Source organism: Stenella coeruleoalba (genome assembly GCF_951394435.1).
Source record: "Stenella coeruleoalba genome assembly, chromosome: 8".
NCBI lineage: Eukaryota > Metazoa > Chordata > Mammalia > Artiodactyla > Delphinidae > Stenella > Stenella coeruleoalba.
The window spans coordinates 408,341-427,298 of NC_137154.1; the positions used below are offsets into that span (position 1 = coordinate 408,341).

General features: G+C 59.4%; 3 protein-coding genes across 4 annotated transcripts; all 3 read right to left on the reverse strand.

Annotated features, from left to right (window-relative positions):
* Positions 1-62: 62 nt before the first annotated feature.
* Positions 63-3,439, reverse strand: IRF7 (interferon regulatory factor 7). 2 transcript variants are annotated; one of them, XM_079930509.1, is made up of 8 exons: positions 2,706-3,439; positions 2,456-2,618; positions 2,154-2,361; positions 1,774-1,835; positions 1,490-1,673; positions 633-1,160; positions 435-553; positions 63-345 (listed from the first exon to the last, which is right to left on the reverse strand). In XM_079930509.1, exons 1-8 carry the CDS (start codon positions 2,723-2,725, stop codon positions 178-180), a joined length of 1,452 nt encoding a protein of 483 aa, XP_079786635.1. In that variant the 5' UTR covers positions 2,726-3,439; the 3' UTR covers positions 63-177. The 2 variants fall into 2 exon arrangements, with proteins under 2 accessions (XP_079786635.1, XP_079786636.1); XM_079930510.1 differs by lacking the exons at positions 1,490-1,673; positions 1,774-1,835.
* Positions 3,440-4,495: 1,056 nt separating this feature from the next.
* CDHR5 (cadherin related family member 5) lies at positions 4,496-10,350 on the reverse strand (the record flags this gene model as incomplete). Its single annotated transcript, XM_079928323.1, has 16 exons — positions 4,496-4,933; positions 5,205-5,451; positions 5,498-5,636; positions 5,910-6,200; positions 6,305-6,389; positions 6,466-6,579; positions 6,684-6,884; positions 6,992-7,089; positions 7,228-7,318; positions 7,658-7,828; positions 7,931-8,041; positions 8,127-8,228; positions 8,362-8,454; positions 9,627-9,677; positions 10,042-10,217; positions 10,296-10,350. The coding sequence occupies 16 exons, from the start codon at positions 10,348-10,350 to the stop codon at positions 4,496-4,498; spliced, it is 2,463 nt and encodes an 820-aa protein (XP_079784449.1).
* A 1,452-nt stretch (positions 10,351-11,802) lies between these two features.
* Positions 11,803-12,898, reverse strand: SCT (secretin; the record flags this gene model as incomplete). The annotated part of the gene is made up of 4 exons (XM_079928324.1): positions 12,516-12,898; positions 12,317-12,418; positions 12,144-12,236; positions 11,803-11,926 (listed from the first exon to the last, which is right to left on the reverse strand). The coding sequence occupies exons 1-4, from the start codon at positions 12,599-12,601 to the stop codon at positions 11,803-11,805; spliced, it is 405 nt and encodes a 134-aa protein (XP_079784450.1). The 5' UTR covers positions 12,602-12,898.
* Between the last annotated feature and the right edge of the window lie 6,060 nt (positions 12,899-18,958).

Below are 18,958 nucleotides of genomic sequence, written 5' to 3' on the forward strand. Positions count from 1 at the left end.
GGCGGGGCAGGGGGCTCCCTTCCTGGGCCCACAGGTCACGGGCTTCCCGTGAAGTGGGGTGAACCTCGCATCCACAGTGCCCCTCCCAAGCCTCAGTCTCAAGCCTGCCCCTGGTCAGGACACCAGCACTGGTTCTTGGGATCTTTTTATTAGATTGGGAGGGGTTGGGGACCCAGCCTAGCCGGGCTGCTCCGCCTCCATCAGGAAGTGCTCCAGGAAGTGCTCCAGGTCATCATAGAGGCTGTTGGAGCTGGACAGGCAGAGGCTGAGGCTGCCGCTGTCCAGAGAGGACGCGCCTTCGCGCTGCACGCCCTCCAGGTATGCCCGGCACAGCCATGGCTCCAACTGTGGGGAGGGTGCGGTCAGGTGGGGGGAGGGCTGTGTGCAGCCTCCCTCCCTCCCCCCACCCCCACCCCAGGGACCCTCCACCTCACCTTCACCAGGACCAGGCTCTTCTCCTTGGGCCTTCCCACTGACAGGTCCTGCCCAAAGCCCAGATAGATGGTGTAGTGAGGGGAGCCCCGGCGCCGGCAGGCCTCAAACTCCCCCAGTTCTGCAGGACAGGGCTTTGGTGAGGGGGGGGTGGGGGGAGGCGGGGAGGCCCTCAGCCCCAGGGCAGGTGCATCACTGACCTTGGAAGAAGGTGCTGAAGTCAAAGATGGGGGTGTCGCAGTTCCGGGGCAGCAGGCGGGCGGGGGTGGAGGAGCTGGCCGAGCCCAGGGGCCCTCCCACCTCCCAATAGACCTTACACTTGCCCAGGCGCCGGGCCCACAGCCTGAGACCCCGGAGTTCCAGCTGTAGGCCGGGGGCTACGTGCTGCAGCAGCTTCTCTGTGTAGTGGAGCTGCTTCTGGTCGGGCAGCTCGGCGGGGCTAGGAAAGGCTACTCGCTGGTGCTCCGAAGCCCCACCACCTACATCGGGGGGGCCATACAGGAGCACACAGCTCGGGCGCCCCACCACCTCCCGCAGCACTGTTCGGCCCTTGTACGTGATGGTCAAGTCCAGGGCCCCCAAGCTGGGCAGCGTGTGCAGACCGAGCTGTGAGCAGGTGGGACCAGCCACGTGTAGATGCCCTGCCATCAGGGTGCAGGCACTGGGGGAGGCTGTGGTGCGGGGCTCCGCCTCTCGCGGCTGCCACGGGGCTGGGGGTGGGCCTGTGTCTGGAGAGGAAGGCAGGCCTGAGCTGGCACCCGAGCCGCCAGCTCCTCCCATTTCCTTCCACATGTCCCCTAGCTCCTGTCACCTGGGCCTGGGGCTGGGGCGCCACATTTACTGTGGCGGGCACAACTCCCACGCAGGGAGCTCTGGACCTGAGGAGGCTCAGCTGTGCCCAGCAGGGATGGTGGCCCACCTCTGGCCAGCACCGTCCCTGCTGGGCACCCCCCTCCCCCGAGCCCTCTCTCCCCGGAGACTCTGCTGTCCTGCCTGTTCCTCCCCTTGGCACACAGAATTCTGCAGGGCAGAGCATCCCCCTGCAACAGCCCCTCACCAGGAGCCCCAGGGGCTATCGGCTCCACCCCACACGCAGCTTTCAGCACATGGTCCTCCAGGCAGCTCTGCTGCAGAGCCTGGATCAATAGGTCCCCAGCATCTCCAGCTGGGCTTGGGGCACAGGGCTCAGGGCTCAGCCTCTCGCCAGCATCTGCTGCCAGGTATGGCCCCAGAAGCCCATCCTGCAGGAGAGGACAGACAGTCCCAGCATAACTCAGCAGCTCCCCAGCCCAGTGAGAGGGGGCAGCCCCAAGGTGGAATCCAAGAGGGCAGTGACCTTACCCTTGTAGGTGGGGCATCTTCAAGGGCCTTGTCCTCCCCCTGGCTAATAATGCTTGGGCTTTCTGAGGGAGAATTAGGGTTGGGGGAACACTGGATTTGTGACTCTGGAGTGGGACACCTAGGTGTGAATCCCTGGGCAGCTCCTCAAAGCTCAACCGCACTTCTCCTTCACTGATCCCAACAGGCCCATGAGCTTCCTCCCAGCAATCCCCAGTCCCCGCTAGCCGCGCCACACGCCCTCACCCCGGCCCCGCCATCCCCCAGCAATCTGGCACCAGCCTCTCTCATGCCAGTTTTCTAAAACCGAAAATCCGACCCAGCGGCTGCTCCCAGGACAGAGCCAAGTCTCCCTGCCGGCAGCCCTGCCGTGGCCTCCTCACCTCCGCACGCCGGCCCGGGGGTGACCATGTACACCTTATGAGGGTCGGTAGGGTCCCCCGAGTTGTCTTGCAACATCACGAAGCGCCGCGTACAGTGCAGCGCGCAGCGGAAGTTGGTTTTCCAGGAAGCTCGGAGCGCACTCTCGGCGGCAGGCCGGGCACCTGCGCTGCTGCGGAGAGGCCATCTGCCGCGGGCCACAGCCCAGGCCTGGGGAGAGAGACTGAGTGGATTACGCGGACCGGACACTCGGGCCTGGGCCTGGACCGGCCCTCCCCCGCCCCGGGCGGGGCTGGGGTCCCACCTTGAAGATGCGCGAGTCGGCCTCTCCCAGGTCCTTCCGCGAAAAGTGCTTCCAGGGCACGCGGAAGCACGTTCGGGCCGCGTCCAGCCACCGTAGTCCCTCGTAGCGGCCGCTGCTGACCTCGCCCAGAAGCCAGTCTCCGAAGAGCACGCGCGGGGTCCCCCTGCGGGCGGAGCAGCCGGGCGTCAGGGCGCGCGCGGGCCACCGGGGGCGTGGGTGGGGTCGGCAGCGGGCAGCGCGGCGGGCTCACCCGTCGGGAGCCACGGCCATTGCTCCCTCCGCAAGGGCTGGGCGTAGAGAGAGCGGCGCGCCCTCCGCGGCGAGGGCTGGGGTCGCGGGGGCAGTCGGGGGATAGCGCAGGTGAGAGGAGGGTTCCGCGTGAGTCTCCGCAGGTAGTCCCGGGTGTTGGGGTCCCAAGTGTTGGGATCACAGATGGAAGTTGAGGACTTCTGGCCACGGTGTTGCCCAGGTGAGTCCTGGCCAAGGAGGCGATGGGTGTGGCTACAGATGCGGCGGGGCCTCGGGCACACGAGGGGCCACAGGTGTCGAGCCGGCCTCCGGGCTGGGCCCTGCGGGGGCGCGACGGGAACGGCCGTAGGAAAACGAAACCGCGCGCTGCGGGAAAACGAAACCTAACCCGCCCCACCCCGCGCGTCACCGCGATCTCCGCCTCCAGGTCCCCCAGTTCCGGACCCGTGCCCCTCGCCGTCACCCGCTCTGCCCGCCCCCTCCTGGTCACTGCTCCGCGGAGCGAACCTGGGGTCCGACGCGGCCGTCGCTGCCTTTCTCGCTCCGCGTGGGTTGGGAGACCCGAGTACCTGGTAGTGGCACCGCCGGCGCGGGAAATTTCGGCTCCGCTGGGGCTCCGGAGCAAGCGCTTTTATGGTGGCGGGGGCCGGAGGCGGGGCCGGGGCCGGGGAAGTCACGTGCTCCCGCGGGCGGGGGCGGCACTGGGGTCCTGGCTGCCGCAGGGCACAGCCCCTTCGGAGTCCAGCCGCTGCCCTCCCTCACCCAGCGCTGCGGGGGGCTGGGGCGCCAGCAACCAACGTGGTGGGAGAAGCAGTGGGATAAGCTGGGGACCCCGGGATCGGAAATAAAACCAGTCAGGTTCCTGAGCGGACGAGCGGGTGAGGGGGGTGCGTGGGAGGAGATGCAGCTGTGCTCTTTGGGTTCTTACCAGTGACAGTTGTCCAGGCAAGAATACTCAAATACTATCGAGATTAAAATATTTGGAAAGGAATCGGAAATGCCTTTTCGTGAGGAAAAAACGCCAGTGATGCATAAGGGACAGTGGCGGTGGTCGGGGCTGAAGTCCTGACTGAGGGTCGCCCCTGAGGAAGCCAGTGGAGGGGGCTCGGTCCCCAGCTCCGTGGCTCTGGGTCGCGTCCACAGCCTCTGTCCTGTGCACCCACTGGCCCCACCTGCTGCCCGGGGCCCAGGGCCTGCAGGCCACTGTCACACTGGGCCAAACCACCCGCCTCCACCCCGCACCGCCCGTCACAGCCCAGCCACCTGGACCACGTGCCTCCGAGGGCACCCCAGCGTGTTTACTGCCCTCACTGTAGCCCACAGACGCAGAAGTGTGAGCCCCTGGAAGGTCCCCGGGCCCATGCTCTCCCAAATGAGTGTCCTCAGGTGGCTCCTCTGCCTCCCCCAGGGGAAGAATCTCTGTGTTGGGTCAGCTGTGGTTAGACAAGGAGAGGAACTTCCTGGCCACCAGCTGGCACCGAGCCTGGGAAGCCCCGCGGGCGCAGCAGGTGGTTTACGGGAAACGGCACCCAGTGCTCTGGGCAGGGAACGACCCCGCCCACCCCTCTCCGCCCCCACGGCGCCCCTGGCGGTCCCTCTGAGGAGGACTCAGTGCAGGGCGGGAGCAAATGGACCACGTCCTGACAGCCCCCACTGGCAGCCCCTTGGGGCAGACCCCACGCGTCCCAGCAGATCCGAAAATGTCACTTTATTCTGCGCAATGGAGTCGGGGGAGAGCCACCAAGCCGACTGCAGTGACCCAGACTCGCCGGGAGAGGAGGGGCGGCCACACTAGAGGTAGACGGAGTCGGAGCGAGGCGCGTCCTGGGCACCCCCGCGCAGGCCCGCCTCTGCGCCCTCGTCGCCGCTGCCCTCGCTGCCCTCGTCGCCAGCACCGTCCACTTCCGAGGCAGGCGTGTTGAGGACCACCACGTCGGCCTCGGCCCCGATGTCCTCGCCGAACCACACCGCCTTGTAGCCACCCTCAGGCCGCCGCTCCTTGGTCAGGATGGACCTCACAGCGGCCGGGCCGTCCCCATCCAGGGCCACCGTAGGGGACTCGGCGACTCGGCGGAGGGTCTCCGGGCTGGGGGACTTGGGTTCTGGGGGTGCAGGCTCTGGGGGAGCCGGCGGGACGGGACTGGATGAGGGGCTAGGAGCCGGCGCCCAGCTGGCCTCGTCGGCGTTGTTGAGGAAGGCCTGGTTGTCAAAGCCTTGGGGCTGGGGCTCCTGGGGGGCAGGCGGGAACCAGCAATCAACCAGACCAGACCTGGGCTCAGACCACCCCTGTTCCCCCAGAGACAGGTGGCTAGACGCTCTGCCTCTCTCTGCCCTTCCCCCCATCTGTGGGCTATGGTGTGTATGCCCCGTCCCTCCTCACCTCTGCCCTGCATCTCCCGGATGGACTCCTGGCCTCCACGCTGCCTCTCTCTCCATCCTGCCGCTTCTCCACCGCCCCCCGTCCTCTCTCCTGTCCTTTCCCCCACCCCGAGGGCCTCACCAGCGCTTTGCCACAGCAGCACTTGAGTCGGTGGCCGTAGTGCTTGTGGACGAGGACTATGAGGGCGATGAGAGCCAGAAGGAGCAGCGCGCTCAGCACCCCGCCCAGCACCGCCATGTCCACCACCGAGAAGCGGCTTGCGTCTGACCTGCCACCCGCTGGCGGGCTGCTTCCTCCGGTCCCAGGCGTCCCTGCTGGCAACACCGCTGCCCGCTTGCTGTCCCACCGCAAGCACTCCCAGGCCAGCCTGGGGCAAGCTCGGGACACCCGAAGAGCAGGCTAGGCCTGGCCACCGGAGATGACGTTTGGAGGAGTGGGCGCCACTGACCCCCGCCAGGGAGCCCCGATAGGCCGGGCTACTGGGAGCGGGGAGGGGGTCAGTGCCCACCAGTTCCAGGTGGGTGGTAGGGGGCCAACGTGCCAGGCAGGGAGCTGAGGGTAGCACGGGGCCCGTGGGCTGAATGGCCCTGGGAATTGGGGGGGTCACTGGATCCTAAGTCTGGCCTCTGCCCCACCCTCCACACATCTTCCCTAGCTTACCTCCTGGGGCCCCCCAGGACCTGTCTCTTTGCCAGACCCCCCCTTGGGGTTTCGTGGTCCCCATGGTCGTGCTGGGCCGACCTGGGGTGGACCCTACCCCACAGCGACCGCCCAGAGTCCTGAGTCAGAGAGCATGAAGGTAACTAGGGTAAATGGTGGTGCTACCTGTAGGCGGGGTGGTCCTGCTGGGTCCAGGGGACATTGGCAGAGAGGTTCCTGGCTTTGAGGTCTGTGCTGAGCCCCCACTGGGTGAGGCTGATGGCGAGGAGGGGCTGGTTCCCGCACTGGGGGGCCCCCCAGGCGTGGAGGAGGCCGGAGGCCTCAGAGTTGTGCCTGAGGAGGGGCGCGGGCTGCTGTCGCCCCCAGAGCTGGTCGTGGAGGACCCCCAAGAGGGCTCAGGGGGCCGAGGGGCTTCCGACGTGGTGCCACTGGAGACTCTGGTTGTTCCTGCTGTCTCTGGGGACGGGGGGGGGCCTGGGGCCAGGGCCAGGGCTCAGGCTCGCCACTCCTCCTAGGAAGAAGCCCTCCCCGAGCCGACCCGGGGTCCCTGGGAGGCTCACCTGTGGGGGCGGGTTCCTGTTCTGAGACTTGAACCTCCACGACCGTGGTCGCTGTGCCTGAGGTCACCGTGTTCCTGGCCTCAACCTGGGCAGGAAGGGGGCTTGTCCCTCCTGGGCTCCAGCTTGACCCCTGGCCCTCGGAGATGCTGCCCGCCTCTCACCTCTGCGTAGAAGACCCCGGCGTGCACCAGCGAAGCGTCAGTCAGCATGGCCTCCCCGTCCATCCGGAAGTTAGAGTTGTTGGTGACCCGATACGTGATGGCCGAGTTGAGGTCCTGGACGTGGCCCCAGTGAGTCCTGAGCCCAGGCTGCTCCCCAGACCGCTCCAACCCCCCCACGGCAGGAGGCCGGGCAGACCCAGGGACCAGGCGGTGCCTACTGGGAACTCAGGATCCTGGGCCCGGATCCTCAGAGCCTGGGAGGGGGCAGCTGCATCCTTGATGGCCACGCCTACCCCAGAGCCGAGCGCCACGGTGCCGCGGTACAGGCTCTGGGGGAAGCGGGGCGGGCTCCCGCTGGCGGCCTGGGCCTCCACCGTGACCTGGGTCACCGAGTACCTGGCGTGATCCGCCTGCTCGCCCTGGGGGTTGGAGAGGCCGCAGTGACCAGCAGGTCCTTGAAGGGTGAGCCCTGTAGCCAGGGGCCCAGGAAGGGCCCGTGGAGACCTGGCCCTGTGCGGGCACCCACCTTGACCAGCAGAAGGAAGGTCTTGGGGCTGGAGATGCTCTTGGTCATGGTGAGGTTGCCTGTGTTGGCATCAATGGAGAACGAGCCATCCTCGTTTCCTGGGAGGACGGCAGGACGGTTTGGCCGCAGTCCCCTCTGGAGGCCTGAGGTCCCAGTGTCACAGCTGGTTCTGCCCATGTGGGGACGGGGTCAGGGTGTTGCATGGAGAGAGAAGTTGGGGGCTGGTGCCCACTCACCCCTGATGATGCTGTACACAATGGGCTGATGGATGCCCCGGTCCCCGTCCACGGCGTAGATGGGTCCAGGATGCAGGATGAGGGGTCCTGACTGCGGGAACAGGGAGGGGAGGGTACGCTGTGGAGCTGGTGCCCCTCCCGCTCCCCTCAAGGAGATCTGGAGTAGCCCCAGGGGGCAGTCAGGGACCCAGGTCGGTCCCTGGGGTCCCTCACTGGGTCCCAGGGGCCTGGCTGGCTCTGCCCTGAGGACAGCTGGACCCTGTTTCCTCATTTGAGTTTCAGAGGCCCTGTGTCCCACTTGCCACCATGGGGTGGGGCAAGATTGGTTTACGAAAAATCGTTCACATTTGCTTGAAAATCACAACCCACTCTGACCCCGTGGCAGCCAGGCCCGTGCTCATGCTGCCCTGGTCCTCCACGGCCCCCGTACCAGTGTGTGGCCTGTGGGCACAGCCCCGTGGTACTGGGCTTCGACGCAGACAAAACCGTCAGAGTATGTGCAGGGCAGGAACCAGGGGGCCCGCAGGTCGGCGGGCCGCACCTCCAGGACCAAGGTGGCTGTGGCCGTGTGGCTGGGCTCCACGTTCTCCTCTCGCGTGTCCTGCAGCACCGCAGCCCTGCCGTCAGGCCTGGGGGCCTGTGGCTGGAGCGGCTCGGGTGGGGCCGTGGGCGTCCGGGATGAGGGCGGGAGTGGCCTGCTCACCCGGACCAGCAGTTGGAAGGTCATGTTCGGCCACCTGTCGAAGTCCAGTGACCGGTCCAGCCGCAGCTCTGGGCGGTTCGCACCCACCAAAGAGAAGAAGCCGCTGGCACCCTAGGGAGGTGGGGGACTCAGCCTGGGACCCCGGGAGGACACGCAGAGGTGGGGATACCCAAAGGGGAGGGCTGGGGGCACTGACCGGGGTCACTTCCTGGAGGGTGTAGAACAGGACGTCATCTTTGTCGAGGTCCTGGGCCTTCAGCTCTGTCTCGGGGATGACGACGGCATTCACTTTAGTGTCCTGGGGTACGGAGGGGGGTCGGTCTGGCCACGGCCGTGTCCCCAGGGTGAGACCCCCAGCCACTAGCCCTCTGCCCCCCATCCCAGGTGCCAGATGCCCCAGATGGTGTGAACTGCTGCTCCCTTCCACTCACCTCTGGCACCCTTTGGACCTTGACTACAAAGGGGAACCTGGGCGGGTTGTCGTTGACATCCAGCACTGACACAAACACCCTCAGGCTGGTCACCTGGGGGAGGGAGGAGGGTCCCCGGCCCAGCGGCGTGAGCTCATTCTAGGCGCTGGGGTACAGTTCCCAAGACAGCTCTCTGCCTGGGGCTCCCGCTCCAGCAGGCGTTACGGACAAGGAACAGAAAGCAATTTTTTTAAAGCACAGAAGGTGCGAATGCCCTGGAGAAAAATAACGCAGGCACTGGGGGCGCAACCAGCAAGACCCCAAATGAGGAAAACGGCGAAACAATTGAATTTCTTCAAGCATCAGTCTCACGGAAAATCAGGACACCGTGTGTTGAAAGAGACGTGAGAGAAACATCAGGCAGCTGCACTGGGTGGCCCTTGCTGGCAGGAGGCTGTGAACGGCCGCTCTGGAGCTGGTGGGGTGGGAGCTGGTGGGGTGGGAGCTGGTGGGGTGTGGGCGTTGGATGCCGCGCTGCTGAGCAGCCCCTGCCTCTTCCGGACGTGACAACGCTACCGCGTTAAGCAGAAGCGGCCTTGTCCGCTGGAGGCTCATCCTGAGGTATTTGTGGGTGGTGTGCTGTGACGGCGGGCGGGGGGCACCCACGGGGCTCAGGGAGACCACAGAGCTGACTGGTGCGAGGGGCCAGGGAGGCGGGCGCCTCTCCGAGGAGGTGACAGGGAGCAGCCGGGGTGGGGGGCTGGGGGCGCGGCGTGCCGCTGGGCCCTTATTCGCTTTATTTGGGAGGGCAGGGACCGCTGCTTGCTTTACCGGATAGGATCGTTCTCCTGCCATTCGGAGAGTGGACTGGGGTGGGCGGGGCCGAGAGGGGAACAGATGGACCAGCAGAAGATGCTGGTGTCAGGCCCAGTCAGCCGGCAGATTTGCTGGAGGACCGGCGTGGGGAGGGGGAAGTGAGGACTGAGCTGGCAGGGCGAGGCGCCTTTGGGGGGGCCTTGGATCTCGGGGTGGGGGTGTCTGTGGGGTGTGATGTCCGTCCGGGGCCGGGTTTGTGAGTCTGCGGCTCGAGGCACAGTCTGGGCTGGGGGAAGTGTGGGCATTGCCGGCACAGAGGTGACACTTGAAACACACCACTGGGTGAGGTCGCCAGGGAGTGACCGTGGGCCAGGCAGAGCAGGGCACAGAGGTCCAAGCCGGAGCCCTCTGACATCACAGGGAGGGTGGGGATGTGGGGATGCCGGAGGGGGTCTGAGGGGCAGACTCACCACAGTGTCATCCCTCTTGCACTCCAGGACTGCTTCCAGCATTGAGTTCTCCTGCGGGGGCGGGCAGGTGTGGGAATCACCTGGGCAGCTGGCCCAACCCCCCCCCGCCCCATTCCACAGGTGAGGAGACAGAGGGCGAGAGCAGCAGGTGCTGGCCAAGGGTCCCTGTCACCCATGCTGAGTCCAGAGGGCGGCGGGGCCCAGGCAGCTTCGTCCCCCGAGGGCCCCACCCCCTCAGGGCCAGCCCTCAGCCAAGCCTGGGGGCCCGAGAGGCCCCCTGGGCAAACTGAGACCCAAAGATCCCCAGAGAGCCCTTCTCTGGGGAAGAGTGTGGGTGGCCGCCTGGGGCCCATGGAGGGTCGGCCACCCCCGCTGACCCCGTGGGCACAGCCAGCTCTGGGCCCGCCATCCACACCTCGTAGTCCGGGGTCACATTGAGAAACAGCTGAGTCCCCTGGATCCGAAATGCGAAGCGGGTGGGCGAGGGTCCGAGGGTCACCTGCTGGCCCTCAGGGACGGTGATGTTGAGGAGTAGCTGCCCGGGACTCGTGTTCTCACTGACTTCGAAGAAGTTCTTTTCCACAGAGCAGACTGGAAGTTGGAGAGGAAGGGTCGGTGCCTGCCAGGCCCCTGCCTGCCACCCCGCCCCTCTGCCACTGCCCCCAGTACCCTGGGCCTGGGCCACGGCCACGAGCAGAGGAAGCAGTAGGGCCCAAGTCACCATCTCGGCAGGCGGGCGGCCCCGGGGGAGGCTGTGGGCCCGTCTGGCGTCTGGGACCCTCTGAGCGGCTGTGCTGCTGGCGCAGTGTCTGCCGGGGCGACCTTCGCCCCTGCCAGGCGCCGCCCCACTTTATGACCCTTTACAACGACTGCCGCCAACCAACCGCAGGACTGGCCTCCACCAAGGGGGCCCCCGCCGGCCGCCGGCCAGGCCTCGCCGGCTGCCAGGAGGGGCAGACCAGGTGGTTACCCGGCCGGAACCGGGCCGCATGCAGGGGCTGACGGGGGCTCAACCCACGGACCCCAAGACAGAGGAACCCAGAGCTGGTGGGCGGGCACTGGGGGCCTGGGCGGGCTGGGGCTGGGGTGGGCCTCTGTGTTTGCTGTACTTGCCCCCCAACCCGGGATGGCCCTCTGCTGGGCCCCTCTGCCAGAACCCTCGTGGGCACAGCTCCTAAGGCGGCCCGGGAGGTTCAGGCTCAGGCCACAGGTGTTCCCCTCCGGGCCCACCTCCTGTCCCCAAGTTTAGGGGACAGGTCTGGAGGGGAAAGGTTATATGCGTCCTAGGGACTCCCCTGCCTGTCCCAGAAACAAGCCAGCTTCTTCCAGGGGGCTGGGCGGGGTCACAGTGACAAGGATGGCAGTGCTTCGGGGCAGCTGGCAGCTGGGGGGGGACCCTGGGCCCCGACAGAGGGGCATCCTTGTGAGGGGCCCATGGCAGAGGCCCCCAACTGCCCCACCTCCATCTTTCCTCAGCCCCCTAAGCCCAGCAGCTGGGAGAGGACACTGGGTGGGGGAGGGGCTGCTGTGATGGGTCCGGTGGAGCCCTTCGCACCTCCAGGCCCCAGGCCACGCGCGCCTGAAACACCTTCGTTCAAGGCCTCCTGCAGCCTGGCACTTGGGGTGTCACCACCAGCCCTGCTCCACAGGCCCCGGGAGGTCAAGCCACCCATCCAGACTGCACGCCTGGACCGGGAGCCAGGACTCATGCTCAGGTACCTTCACTGGGGAGTGGCCTGCTGGGTCCTGCCTGTCGCCTCTTCCTGCTTGGCCGAGCCTCCTTGCCCCCTCACCGCTGCCCCCCGGGGCAGGATCTAGGGGACATCTCCCAGAGCCCCTGAATGTTTGCTGTGTGGATGCCAGAGGTGCCGGGCGGCTTCCAGGGAGCTCAGTGGATGGGGCAGGAGAGAAGGAAGCAGAAAGATGAGGCTCCCTGCTGGCTTCCCAGGTTGAAAGGGCAGCTGGGCATAGCCACGGTCCTAGAATCCCGAGGATGGGTCTCTCCTTCCCTCTGGCAGCCATGCCCTGCAGCAGCTTCCTCGATGGTACCCAGACGGCGCACAGAGCGGGCTCACAGGGCCAGGGTCTGAATTGCTCCTTTATTGGTGCCAACTGCAACCCCCCCTCCTCCGCCCCCCTCCCCTGTCCAGGCTCCCCTTGGGAGGTTCCTTCTTCCTCAGGGCCTCCTCTGGGTCCCCTCAGCAGCAGGGATGGCTGGCTCTGACACCATGACCCCAGCCCTCAGTCCAAGAGGCATCTGGGGAGACCAGGCTTGATCCTCGGGGGGCCTCAGGGGCATCCTGCAGAGACAGCCAGGTTAGGGGTTGGGGTCTTGGTGCTGGAGACCGCTGCCCACCCGGCGAAACTGGGCCTTCTCTGGTCACCAGCGCTGACAGTTTCACCCTCCCAGACCCCTGGGCCATTGCTGTGTCCAGTTGTGCCCGGGACCTGGGGTGCCCCAGGGAGGGAGGCTATGGAGCAGGGAATGGGGGATGGGGGGATGGGACTGGTGCTCACCAGGCCTGCAGGGTGGGCGCGTCTGACCACAGCAGGCAGAGGTGGCCCTCCGCAGAGTTGGTCCAGGCTGTGCTGTTCTCTGTGTCCTGCTCGCTGCTCCCCACCCCAAGTCAGAATTAGTCTGGAGTTGGGGAGCGCCCTGGCAGGTCCACCCCCATCCCGCCGCCCCTCACCTGCGCTTCCCCACCAGGCCCTGCAGCAGCCGCTGCAGCCGCGCGCTCTCCCGCAGGCGGCTGAGCTCGCTGGTGAAAGTCCCGTCCGAGTGTCGCGGGGCCCTGCGGAGGGGACGCGGAGGGGGCCGGGTGGGGGGGGGGGTCAGGGCCGGGGCGGGGTGGGGGCGGGCGGGCGCGGGGCCCGGGGCCGCGGGCTCACCTGGGGGGCGCGGGACGCGCGGCGCAGCCCCGGAGCAGCGGCGGCGGCAGCAGCAGTAGCAGCAGCAGCAGGGCCCGAGTGGCCATGGTGGGCGCCGGGCGGGGGCTGAGCGGCCGTCGGGCCGCGGCCCCTTTATAGCGGCGCCCGGGAGCGGGAGCGGGGCGGGCGGGGGTCGGCGCCGCCCCGGCTCCGCGCCGCCCGAGCCGCGCCCCATCGATCGCGCGGGAAGGTCAGGGCCGCCCCCGCAGCTGTCGCCCCGGCCGCCCGCCCGCCCCCACCGCCGCGGCGGCGCCCCTCGGCGGGCCCGCTGGGGTCGGGCGCCCGGGGACAAGGGGACCCCCGCGGGGGCGGCGGGCGGGACCTGCGGGGTGTCGGCCCGTGCAGTGACCTTTCCCAGTCGCCGGGCAGGTGGGCCGGGGGCGGTGGGGGCGGGCGGGGGCTGATGCCGCGCAAGACCTGGGCCTGGGGCGCCTTGGCCTTTGGGTGCATTTTTGGAGGCGGGAGACCTGAGCCTGCTTCGGGCCATTTACAACCAGCACCCGTGAAATCCTTACACGTAAATTACAAATCGAGTAAGGGGATTTCTTATAAGCCAGTAGTTCTTGTGTTAAGCTTTATATGCATTTTAAAGATCATTAGTAGACTTTCTTTAGAGCAGTTTTAGGGTTAGGGAAGAATGGAGCTCACACACGCACGTGCCCAGCCTCCCCGGCACCAGGCATTAGTTTGGGACATTCGTTACAATTGATGAACCAGTATTGTACATTATTATTAACTCAACCCATGATTCACAGTACGGTTCACCTTGGTGGTGTACATTCTGTGGGTTTTGACAAATGTACAATGACACGAGTCTGCTATTGTAGACAGTACCACCCAGGGCCCTGCCCTAAAAGTCCCCTGCTCACCACCTGCTCGCCCCTCCTTCATCAACCCCTGATCTTTTCACTGTCTCCATAGTTTTACCTTTTCCAGAACGTCATACGGTTGGACGCATACAGCCTGTGCCTCTTCTTCTTGGCTCCTTTCACTCAGGTATATGCTTTAAGGTTCCTGCATGCCTTGTCATGGCCTGGTAGCTCATTCCTTTTTAGTGCTGAACAGTATTTCATTGTCCAATGGACCACAGTTTATTTATCCACTCACCTATTAAAGGACATCTTTGTTGCTTCCAAGTTTTGACAATTATGAATAAAGCTGCTGTAAACATCTGTGTGCAGGTTTCTGTGTGGAAACAAGTTTTCAGCTCCTTTGGGTAAACACCAAGGACCACGATTGCTGGATCCCATGGTAAGGTTATGGTCTGCTTTATATAAGAAAGCAGCAGACTGTCTTCCAAAGTGGCCGCACCGTTTTGCATTCACACCAGGGCGTGTGTCGTGGTGTCTCATTGTTGTTTTCTCTACATGTATTTGCAACAGCCGCTGCGGCCTCTTCTTGCACAAATTTGGCAAATTAAAACCGCTAAACTTTAACAACATTGACCGATTAATGACATTCATGAGAACACTCAAAATTGTGAGTAGTGTCATTTAACCAGTCAGATGTCTTAGCACCTCAAACACTTAAGTGACCAGGCAGATCTTCATAGGAAAGATCTTCCTATTAAAAAATTTTTTTGCATGCAGTAAAATTGACATGTTGTAAAAAATGAATTTCAACACATGTATGGTCCGTGTAGCCACCACCACAATCAGGATACAGAGCAAGTCCATCACCCCAAAGAGCCCCCTCCTGCTGCCCTTTGTGGGCACATCCACTGCCCTGAGCGACTTCAGTCGCACCTGCTCGAGGTCCCCAGCAGTCACTAGCATAGAAGGACAGACCGGATGGAACCGAGGTAAGGACAGGCGGGCTGTGTCCTGCATGTGCGCGGCACAGAGGACTTTGTGACCAGCTGTCTCCATCGCGCCTGAATGGCTGTCGCCGGTTGTCTCTGCCGCTCAGAATCTCTCCAGAGACGGTCCTGGCCTGTGTCCTCCACACCCACGTGTGGCTGCCTCAGCGTTGCATGCTGAAATGCGACAGGTAACGAGGACCGGACCCTGATGGGAACTGGAGCAGGAATGGACGGGGCCGCTCACACCTTGCCTGGTTTGGACCCTACTCTGAAACACACAACACAAGCTACATGACTAAACGCCACGTTCAACCCACAGATTTCAGGGAGAGCCCCAGGGATTTCCAGGACATCAACCCTGGCTGGGTCCTCATTACAAACGCACAGAAAACAGTCAACATATGTGAATAGCTATTTGAAGCCTCTAATCGGACATCGCTCTGTGTGTGGGATCCTCATAATGGCCAATTTCAGGATTCAGGTTTCTGAGGAAGAATATGCAGCTTTATTTCTTTATTTATTTATTTTGCGGTACGCGGGCCTCTCGCTGTTGTGGCCTCTCCCGTTGCGGAGCACAGGCTCCGGACGCGCAGGCTCAGTGGCCACGGCTCACGGGTCCAGCCGCTCCGCGGCATGTGGGATCCTCCCGGACCGGGGCACGAACCCACGTCCCCTGCATCGGCAGGCAGATTCCCAACCACTGCGCCACCGGGGAAGCCCCGCAGCTTTATTTTTTTCACGGTAGAACATAGGAGGGAGCGTTTTCGAAGCAGAAGAATTTCTCTCACTGTGACACAGTTTTATTCTCTGAATACTAAAGCACAGAAAGTATTCTCTACTCTTTTTTTGTTTGTTTGTTTGTTTTAACCAAGATTTAAATGTCAAGTTTAAGTTAATTGTATCTACTCTTAGTTCTACTCATTAGGAGTGTCCTAGGAAGGTATTGAAAAGAATTATTTCTCTCAAATCTCCGACCACACTGCTCTTCCCCGCCTTCCACAGAACTGCAAACTCCAGTGTGACTTAGGTTATGTTTGGCTGGATGCTTTCACACTGTGAGCCTGGGACCCACGGTAATAGAGTGCAGCCTTTCTGTGGCCTTAATGAACATCCCCTCTTAAGGACCAGAAAAAAAATAATTTTTTTATTATAGAGAATTATAAACATTACAAAAGTAGACAAACGCCCATGTACCGTTACTCAGCTTCAACAATTTATGATAAATCCTATCTATCCCTGTTGATTTTCTCTATTTTTTTCAAATTAATTTTGGAGCAGGTTTCAGAACTTGTATCATTTTACCTGTAAGGATTTCAGCATATATCTCAAAAAGTTAAGGACTGTCAATTGTCGATGATCAAACGAACCTGAGTTAACAAACGCAAGCCAGAAAGAGCATGGGCTGAGAATGGCTCAAGGGGTGTCGTTATCAGGCTTTGGGATAAGGGCACAATTGCTCTAAGAAGGGTCTTTCAAGCAGGAAACTGGCCAGGATTGAGAAAAGGTTGTAAATAGTTTAGGGCTGGTGAACACAGGGAGACAACATTCTTAATATGGTGAAACTTACAGTCCTTTCCTATTTCTTGTCTCCTGCTTAATTAAGATAACATAATATATGGGCGATAACCCCATATATTACCTCCCAAAGCATCATTATTTTATGTTCCAGATATAGATCTGGAATTTATGTTGCACATGGTGTTAGGCAGTGACTAAGTTTCATTTTTTCTATGCGGCTGTCCAGTTGTCCAGCATTAGTTACTGAAAGACCATATTTCTCCACTGCCCTTCAATGTCATTGTAACTGTGAACCAGCCGTCTTAGGTCTAGGTCCACACTCCCTGTTATATGCCATCAGCCTGATTTTCTCATCCTTCATACTGTCTTAGCCACAACGCCTCAACTACTTCACTATCTTAGTTACGGTACTTTTATAAGTCTTCATAGCTGACAGACCAAATCTGTTCACCTTGTTTTTCTTCAAGAGTGTTTTAGCAATTTTTGACCCTCTGCATTTCCATATAAATTCTAGGATCTACTTGTCAAGGTTTACAGAAAGATACTGTTAGGAGACTAATGAAAACTTCATCAAATTGTTAGATCAATTTTAGAATTCTATGAAATTGTGCTTCCGAATCGCGATTCCCCAATGATGAGTGACGGAGGGCATCTTTCACGTGCTTCTTGGTCATTTGTGTACCTTCTTTGGAAACCATTGCAAATCCAAGGTCATGAAGATTTGCCCCTATACTTTCTTCTAAGAGTTTTATAGGTTTATTTTAATTTTTACTATTTTTCTTGTAAGACTCTTGTTTTTCCACCATACCATGCAGCTTGTGGGATCTTATGTTCCCAACCAGGATCGAACCCATGCCCACGGCAGTGAGAGAACAGAGTCCTCACCACTGGACAGCCAGGGAATTCCCAGTTGTATAGTTTTAGATCAAATATTTTAGACTTTGATTCATGTTGAGTTAAGTTTTGTATGTGGTGTGAGGTAGGGATTGAACTCCATTGTTTTGCACGTGGATGTCCAGTTGTTCCAACGCCATGTGTTGAAGAAACTCTTCTTCCCTATTAAGTAGTCTTGACACCCCTGTTGAAAGTCAATTGAGGGCTTCCCTGGTGGCGCAGTGGTTGAGAGTCCGCCTGCCGATGCAGGGGACGCGGGTTCGTGCCCCGGTCCGGGAGGATCCCACGTGCTGCGGAGCGGCTGGGCCCGTGAGCCATGGCCGCTGGGCCTGCGCGTCCGGAGCCTGTGCTCCGCGACGGGAGAGGCCACAACAGTGAGAGGCCCGCGTACTGCATTAAAAAAAAAAAAAAAAAAAAAAAAAAGTCAATTGATGACACCAACACGCCACAACTAGAGAGAAGCCTGTGCGCCACAACAGAAGATCCTGTGTGCTGCAACTAAGACCTGATGCAGCCAAAAATAAATAAATAAATATTTTTTAAAAAGAAAATCAATTGATCACAGATGTATGGGTTTATATCTGAACCCTCGATTCTATTCCATTGATGTTTATGTCTGTCCTTATCACCAGTATCATATTGTTTTGATTCCTGTAGTTTTGTAGCAATTTTTGGAATCAGCAACTGTGCCAACTTTGTTTTTTCCTTTTCAAGAATGCTTTGGTTATTTGGGTTTCTTTGCAATTCCATATGAATTTTAGTTTTGGATTTCTTAAAAAAAAGTCACTGGAGTTTCACCTGGGAGTGTATTGAATCTGGGGATCATTTGGTGAGAAAAGGCATCTTAACAATATTAAATCTTCCAGTCCATGAACATTAGATTGACTTATTTATGCCTTCTTTAATCTCTTCCAGCAATGTTTTCTGGTTTTCAGTGTACAAGTCTTTCACCTTCTTGGTTAAATTTTTTACTAAGTATTTTATTCTTTTTGATGCTATTTCAAATGAATTACTTTCTTAATTTCATTTTTGGATTGTTCATTGCTAATGTATAGAAATAGAACTGATTCTTATATGTCAAGCTTATATCCTGAAACTTTGTTGAATTTGTTTGTTAGCTCCAACAGGTTTTTTTTTTCTTTCCTTTTTTTTCCTTCCTTATGTATTTTCTATACATAAGATCATGCTATCTGCAAATAGAAATAGTTTTACTTTTTTCTCTCCGATTTTGGGTGCCTTTTATTTCTTTTTCTTGCCCAGTTGCTCTGGCTAGAACTTCCAGGACATGTTGTATAGAAGCAACGAAGTTGGGTATCCTTGTCTTTTTCCTGATCTCAAGGGAAAGGTTTCAGTCTCATCACTGAGTATGATGTTTTGTGTTTTTCATATATGGCCTTGATCGTGTTGAGGAAATTTCTTTCTATTCCTAGTTTATTGAGTCTTTTTATCATGAAAGTGTGTTGGATTTTATCAAATGCACTTTTCTGCATCAACTGAGATGATTAAATTTATTCCTCCGTTCTATTAATGTGATGTATTACATTGATTGAGTTTTGTCTGTTGAATCACCCTTGCATTCCTGGGATAAATCCCCATTTGGTCATAGTGTATAATCCTTTAAAAAGTGCTGCTGGATTTGGCTCGATCATATTTTGTCGAAGAGTTTTATATGTATATTCATGCGGGATGCTCACCTGCAGTTTTCTTTCCTGTCGTATCGTTACTGTTGAGCTTTGAGAGTTCTTTATGTAGTTTGCACACAAGTCATTTGCTAGAAATGCAATTTGGTGATATTTTCTTCCATCCTATGACTGAAAGTTTTTAATTTTAGTGAAGTCCAGTTTATCTATTTTTTTCATTTGTAAATCCATGCTTTTGGTGTCATGTCTAAAACTCTTTGCCTAACCCCTTGCCACAAAGATTTTCTCCCATCTTTTCTTCCAAATTTTTTATAGTTTTAGGTTTTACATTTAAATCTATGATTATATAGATATATCACTTTGCTGTAAACCTGAAAATAACACAGTATTGTAAATCAACTACAGTGGAAGAAAGAAAGAAAGAAAGAAAAAGAAAGACAGAAAAGTCATCCAGATAAGAAAAGAAGAAATAAAATTGTCTCTATTCATGAACAAGATCATTATCTATGTAGAAATCCTGAAGAAAACCAAAGGAAAAAAAAAATCCTTGA

Coding starts and splice junctions, on each gene's coding strand:
- IRF7 (XM_079930509.1), bottom strand. CDS start 2,725: ATGGCCGTGGCTCCCGACGG. Junction 2,619..2,705: donor ATGGCCGTGGCTCCCGACGG/GTGAGCCCGCCG, acceptor CTCCGCCCGCAG/GGGGACCCCGCGCGTGCTCT. Junction 1,674..1,773: donor AAGATGCCCCACCTACAAGG/GTAAGGTCACTG, acceptor CCTCTCCTGCAG/GATGGGCTTCTGGGGCCATA.